The sequence below is a fragment of the Terrapene carolina genome, unplaced genomic scaffold, assembly GCF_002925995.2.
Source record: "Terrapene carolina triunguis isolate 2854851 unplaced genomic scaffold, T_m_triunguis-2.0 Scaffold166, whole genome shotgun sequence".
Lineage (NCBI taxonomy): Eukaryota > Metazoa > Chordata > Testudines > Emydidae > Terrapene > Terrapene triunguis.
Window position 1 is genome coordinate 265,782 of NW_020664517.1, and position 6,963 is coordinate 272,744.

General features: G+C 53.6%; 1 protein-coding gene across 1 annotated transcript; it reads right to left on the reverse strand.

Moving 5' to 3' along the window:
* Positions 1-892: 892 nt before the first annotated feature.
* On the reverse strand, positions 893-3,442 carry LOC113406931 (agouti-related protein-like). The gene is made up of 3 exons (XM_026653841.1): positions 3,268-3,442; positions 2,125-2,219; positions 893-1,084 (listed from the first exon to the last, which is right to left on the reverse strand). Exons 1-3 carry the CDS (start codon positions 3,440-3,442, stop codon positions 893-895), a joined length of 462 nt encoding a protein of 153 aa, XP_026509626.1.
* Positions 3,443-6,963: the final 3,521 nt, after the last annotated feature.

Here is a 6,963-nt window from a genome sequence, read left to right on the forward strand (position 1 = left end):
CTGTTGGGGCTTGCCCACATGCTCAGGGTCTAACTGGTCGCCATATTTGGGGTTGGGAAGGAATTTTCCCCCAAGTCAGATTGGCAGGGATCCTGGGGGGTTTTCTCCTTCCTCTGCAATGTGGGGCATGGGTCATTTGCAGGTTTAAACTAGTGTAAATGGTGGATTCTCTGTAACTTGAAGTCTTTAAACCATGATGCGAGGACATCAGTAACTCAGCCAGCAGTTAGGAGTCTATTTCAGGAGTGGGTGGGGGAGGTTCTGTGGCCTGCAATGTGCAGGCGGTCAGACTAGATTATCATGATGGTCCCTTCTGGTCTTAAACGCCATGGTCTATGAGCCCAACTGGTCTGCTCTACATCACAGTGGTGGACTTGTGAGGATTTTCTTGAGGTCACCTGATTTCAAACGTTGTATGAGACCATCTGTGTGCCATGGAGGATTGCTGCTCCCCCAGATGGGAACCACTTCTGCTTTCCAGCCGCTCCACCTCCAATGTGGAGAGAGCCCTTTGTGAAAGTCCATAGAATCCCATGCCACAGGCAATCTGGTGGAACAGGACACCGATGACATGGCTGTCGGCACTCTCACAAGACTGATAGCCCCTGCCTTCCCCAGCAGTCACCTCTCTGAGATAGCACTCCCTAAATCAGACACAGGAGGTCTCTGTAACATGTTTCTTGCTAATGGGCGTGAAGCTATTTGCTGTTTCCTGCTAAAGGAGAATATCCCTGAGAGAGGCAAAGAAAAAGCCAGGGGCGGACCGACTGAACTTGGTGACACTATTTACTAGTAGATCGTTTATTGGAACTGCATAGGGCACATGGGCGTAAGGAAAAACAGTTACTAATCCGAAGAGCGAAAAAAGGGGTTGGCGGGGAACAAGCCAAAGCTAGTTCTTGCCACATGGGAACGTGGCATTGATTTTCCTGCAATAGCAAAAGGCATTGAAGAAGCGGCAGTAGCAGGTGGCACAAGGATCACAGCAGGGGAGCTGGTGCCCAAGGCAGGATTCCAGCAGGCGGACGCATCTGCGTGGAGAGCGCTCCTCTCGTCCCTGAGCCCCCAGTGCAGCAGACAACACCTGCAGGAGGAGCAAAAGAAAAGGGGTTTCATACAGGACAACCATGCACATGAATGGTGAACAGCTCAGTGTGTTCTTGGGACCCCCATCGGCATGCTCTGTGAGGGCAGAGGGTTAAACATTTGCTGTGCTTGCATTGAAGTTGGATTGATTTACGGGTGCTGTGCTGCACGTGGGTTTCATCAGATCTCCAGAAAGGGACATGGAGCAGGTGCACAGGCGTATGCCAGAACTGGCTCCACAGGGGGAAGAGAGTGCCCTGAAGATGATATCCATTTCCAGAGGGTCTGAACTACAGCTGCACCAGGGTGCACTCTGTCTCCAGGGGAGAGTACACAAACCTGGTGAGTCTGGCCTGAAAGTCCAGACCCTGTGTTCTCTGCAGCAAGGTCCCTGGACTCTGGTGACATTCGGTGGTAGCTTAAGATAATAGTGAGGTTTGTAACAAATTAACCATGTAAACAGATAGTGACCCAATCCATGCAGCAGCCTCCAGACTGGTTATCTTGCTATTGATTTCAATTTGTTTTATACTCGCCTCACATTTTAGTTTTCAGTGTGCCGTGGATTTTTGTATTGATAACCCATATCACACCTCAGCAGTTGCCAGGCATGGGGAAGCTGGAGGTTTTAGCATCAGGGGATGATAGGGACAGTTAGGGCTTGGGGCACCAGGAGAATGTGGGAAGTCATTTGCTGGATGTTTCTGCTAAAATGATCAGCAGTGAAGCAGTGAACAATACTGACATTTAAACTGTCGTCTTTAGGTTTGGGAATGAATACGTCATAGAGATGAATGGTGTAATTCGCACCTCACACAGCACTTGTCTCAGGCTCTCTACAGACTCAGGCAGACAATACTGCATCTGTTACACTAGAATCATGTATAAGATTTTCTTCACAACCATGAAAAGTAGCAATGAAATCTCAGCTTCTGGAGCACAAAAGTGTGGCAAGAAGTGAATTGCTCAGCGGTAGAACACTGGCCTGTGCTCTGCAGGAAGTCAGACTAGATGATCACAGGGGTCATAGGAAGTTACCTCTGGCTCCAGTACACTGGCTTCCTGCATGAGGTCCTCATCAGCTACGCGGAGCTCCATAGCCATCCTGTCAAACCCAGGCCTTGGTAAAGTCCCTGTGGAATACAGACAGGGTGAAGTATGCTGCTGATTGGCTCCTGGGGACTGGTCGAGCCAGAGCTCCACTCCGATCCCACCCCGCCCACACACACACACACTTCTCTACAATCCAGAGTGAAGGGGGACAGGGAGAGATTAAATGGTCACAAAAGTCACTAAACAATGATGTGCCTCAGAGGTGCAAAGGACTCACCAATCTGAGATGTGCCTAAACACACACAGAACGGCTCCCATCTGCCCACCACCTTCACTGGGTGCGGCCTGCAGATCTCAATGCCCCCGGCAGAGTCCAATGGGAAAGAAGCCCCCCAGATCTCTATCATGCCCTTCCTGTGTTAGCTGGGAGCTGGTGGCACTTCTCCTGCCCAACAGGCTTGGGAGTGACAGATCCGAACAAGGGAGAAAGAGTCCAATGTTGTTACACTCCTAGTTATTGTCAGTCACAGCCGCAATGAGGAGCTCCTGCAGGGCAGGAGGGGATCTCCATCACCGCCCAGTACTCCCTGCAGATCCCCGGGCACGGGGGATAGGGGAGACCCTGCAGGGCAGGAGGGTCCGTATTTACCCCATAGGATAACATGCAGTAAGTTGTCATAGTCAGCCAGGTATTAAATTACAAGTCTGGGCGTGGCTATGCTAATTAGGGGATGCAATGTTGCCATGGGAATGACTACGCTTGTGAGGGATGCTGTGCCAACCAGGGACCGACTGTGTTCCTGCCCTGTGTGAGTGAGACATTCCCCTAGCTGGGGCTGGAGCGGAGGGGTGAGCCTTTTCTCCTGACACAGCAGACCCTGGGTGTGGTTCTGAACATCACGCCCCTCGAGGGAAGCTGGGCTCTCCCAGGATGAGGGGCTGCATCTTTAAATGGTTTCTCTTTTCCTAGGCTCATAGACTTTACAGCCAGACGGGACCATCACGATCATCTAGTCTGACCTCCTGCTTGCAAACTGGAACAAAGTGGCAGCGCTGCTTGTGGCCGCTGCTCACTGGTCGTTGCTCTCATCGGGGAGACAGGGCAGCCTGCGGGAGGGAAACACTCACCTGCGGGCCCCACGGGTGCCTCCTTGAGTTTCCGCAGAAGGCTGGGGTAGCTGGACCTGTCTGCCCCATCCAGACTGGGGCGCATCTCTGACAGGTGACTGCTGCTGAGGTCAGAGGAGAGGATGGCCTGGATTCCCTGCAGCACCCCCCAACTCAGCAACAGCATATTCAGCATGCTCCCCCAGAACCTGCACAACAGGAGGAGGATCGGGGCCGGGCACAAAGGCCGAAGTTCAAAACGTCTGTTCTGCAGGCTGAATGATAGGACATGGATTAAACACAAGCTCCATTCCCTGGTAAATTAATCACTAAACCGATCATCTCAGGTGGCCACCGTACCGAGGGGAAAGGTGGCTGGCTGGCTGCAAACAGGCAAGTCCTGGAGTCGCTCAACACGTTTATTCACTTGAACGAAGAGAAAGAGAAATAGAGGGCCTGGGCACCCCAGCCCTGACTCTCTAGAGAAAACAAGCATTGGTCTAGGGGACTCCTCACGGCCTCTATTTCTTACATTTAGGGGAGCCCTCTCAGAGAACAGTGCAGCCTGAGCTGCGTCTGTGAAGATGTGCAGCTCACCCAGCATGTGTAACATACCAGGGTCCAATCCAGACTAATGAGCAGCTGTGGCACCCCTGCCCTGCACCCTTGGGTGCCTCACAATGCCTTGCTGTAATAGGTCTCACCTGGGCCGCTCACAAACAGCCTTCTAGCGTGCAAGCCACACCCTGAGTGTCTGTGTGTGACTGCAGCCTGCCAGCCACACTTGGGCTACGCTCCGGCTCTCACCAGCCTTGGTTCTACTGTCGGGTTACCCCAATACACCCCCAGTCTTAGATCTTCCTCCAGAAATGTATGTCCTGTACTGCCCAGCCCTCTCCTGGACAATACAAGCTATGTTAGGTCTGTTATTTCTTTAAAAGGAATACTATGCACACAACTTGCCACCCCAAATGGAGTTTCCCAGACCTTTCCATTTAAACACACTGGATTAGATACAACAATAAAGCAAGTGTGTTAACTCGAGAGAGAGATTTTACGTGAGTACAAGTAATGAGGCATAACAGTCAGAAATGGTTATAAAGAAAATAAAGATAAAACTCTACTGGTGCTTAACTGAACAAACTAAACCTCTACCCTGATAACTCGACCCGATATAACACGGGTTCGCATACAACGCGGTAAAGCAGCGCTCCGGTGGATCAGCACATCAGCTCCCAGCCGCGGTGCTCCACTTCCCACCGCCGGTGAGTGCGGGGAGGTTGGGGAAAGGACGCCCCCCATACTCACCTGAGGCGGGAAGTGGAGCACCGCGGCTGGGAGCTGGCAGAGTGGAGTGGGCTACAGCCGGGCTGCTCCGCTTCCACTGCTGCCGGTGAGTGCGGGACCTTTCCCCAGCCCCACCCCCTCCCCCAGCGACACGGCTGGGGCCGGGCAAGGAAAGCGGAGTGGGCTGGGGCCACGGCGCTCCGCTTCCTGCCGCAGGTGAGCACGGCGGACGTCCTTTCCCCAACCTCCCCGCACTCACCGGCGGGAAGCGCAGCGCCACGGCTGGGGCCGGAGCAAGGAAAGCGGAGCAGGCTGGGGCCGCTTCCCACCACAGGTGAGTACGGGGAGCGTCCTTTCCCCAACCTCCCTGCACTCACCGGTGGCGGGAAGCGAAGCACCGCGTCTGGGAGCTGACGGAGTGGAGCGGGCTGGGGCCGTGCTGCTCCGCTTCCCGCTGCTGCCAGTGAGTGTCTGTCAGGGGGCGGGGGGTGTGGATAGGGGGCAGGGCAGTCAGGGGACAGGGAGCAGAAGGGCTGGGTAGGGGGTGGGGTCCTGGGGGTGATTAGGGACGGGGGTCTCTGGAGAGGACAGTCAGGGGACAAGAAGCAGCAGGGCCAAAGCAAGTTCGATATAACACGGTCTCACCTATAGCGCGGTAAGATTTTTTGGCTCCGGAGGACCGCGTTATATCGGGGTAGAGGTGTATGTTAAATTCAAAGCAAAGTTTTCTCACCAAATGCTTTCAGCAGCGTTACTGACCAAACTTCTTAGGGCAGGACCCCTCCCTGAGTCCAACGGCTGCTTCCTTTATATCCCTTCAGGGGCAGTGAATCAATGGGCAGGGGGACAGAGGGGTGTCTCTTGGGGTGTTTGTCCCTCATATAGTTTCAGTCCCCCTTTTGAAAAACATTTTCATCTGAGAACCAGGAGACAAAAAGTCTGTGTGGAAGGATGTTCCCTGCAGCTTTGTTCTCACCTCTTTGAGCTTCCTTTGTCTCCCCTTCCTGCCTGATGACTCAGTTTACTGCTTAAATGCATACTAAGCAGAGCACACGTTCCTTTGTTTGCAACAGACCTGTTTGCCAACCTCACGTGTTAATAACACTGTACAGTGGAATCTTACAACTTCACATATAATCTTGCCACACATATTTTCCCGGGACGATACTGAGCAGCAAATTACAAGTTTTCAAATGATACCTTACAATGCATACTTTGTGCAAAGGTTAGTACAATAGGGTGTCAGGTGTGACTACGGGGTGCATTTGGTCACACCACGTACTCACAGGACACATCTGAGATGTTTGCTGGTGTCCACTGCCTGCCTCATTAGGGAAGCTATTGTCCTGGTGGGCCAGAAAGCTCTAAGGCTTTATGAGGGATTATGAGGCCTCCAATCCAGCTCTCAGAGCCACTCCATTGGTGTGGCCACTTCTACGGCCACTGTCCCTGGAGTCACCTTGCAGTAGGCAACCTTTCTTCCCTATTTTCCTGACCAACTGGGGTCACCAGGCATTGACTCGAGTTCATAGGACAAATGCAGACACCTCGACTCACTCACAATAGAGACAGCTCTGGTTCGTGGTGCCTCTTTTTTAGGACATCTCATGTGATGTTCCCTGTGTCTCAAGCTGCTCTCCCCTGATGCTGTGAAGAGGAACACTTGGCTCCATACCTGGGATACGGACTGCAAGTCCAGTACCCAGGACCTCACAGCTGCATTTGGTGGGAGACCCCCAGCACCAGCCTTCCGTGAGGGCACTGATCTTGCCAGCCTCCAGTTGCTCAGTGAGGAACGCAAGGGGGTTGTTTCCTGCCAAGGTACAACTGCGGGGCAGGCTACAAGCACCACTTCCCCCAGAAGCCACAGCAAGTGAGTGGCCAGCCAGTGACAGGCCTCCTCTCTGCCTGTTTGCACCACGTCGCAGGGAAAAGTTGCCTCTCCCCAGGGGACTTGGCCGAGTGGTGTCCTCCCATCGGGTCTGTTCTAGTGCCGATAAATGGGGGACGGGGGTTGTTCATCTGGGGCAGTCCCTAGAGTTCTTGCCCACTTCGGCTGTTTCACAAGTGGGTTCTCGCCCTTCCCAGACACATGCCCGGCTTTGCTCCAGAGGGCCCAGCTGGTTCAGTATTGGGGCATTCATCCCATCCCCAAGAGGAGTAGAGCCGCGGAGAGTGCTCGTGCTGCTTCACGGCCTTTGTCCCTCTCACTACCTGTCTTGCACCCCCTCCTGAGAGCGGAGACCCCGTGGTGCAATTGCCCAGCCCCTGAGCTCAGTGCTGACCCCTCAGAGACCCCTCAGACTCCCATAAATTAAACACATCATCTTCCATGGGCAGGCTGTGGGGCAGGGCAGAGAAGGGTGTACGGGGAAGGCTGTGGGACCAGACAAGGTGGGGTATAGGATAGGCTGTGGGACTGGGCAGGGA

Excerpts from the sequence above, each read along its gene's own strand:
- LOC113406931 (XM_026653841.1), bottom strand. The coding sequence starts at position 3,442 with ATGCTGAATATGCTGTTGCTGAGTTGGGGGGTGCTGCAGGGAATCCAG. Across the intron at positions 2,220-3,267 it reads GGCACCCGTGGGGCCCGCAG|GGACTTTACCAAGGCCTGGG; the intron begins GTGAGTGTTTCC and ends TGTATTCCACAG. Across the intron at positions 1,085-2,124 it reads CCAGTGTACTGGAGCCAGAG|GTGTTGTCTGCTGCACTGGG; the intron begins GTAACTTCCTAT and ends CTCCTCCTGCAG.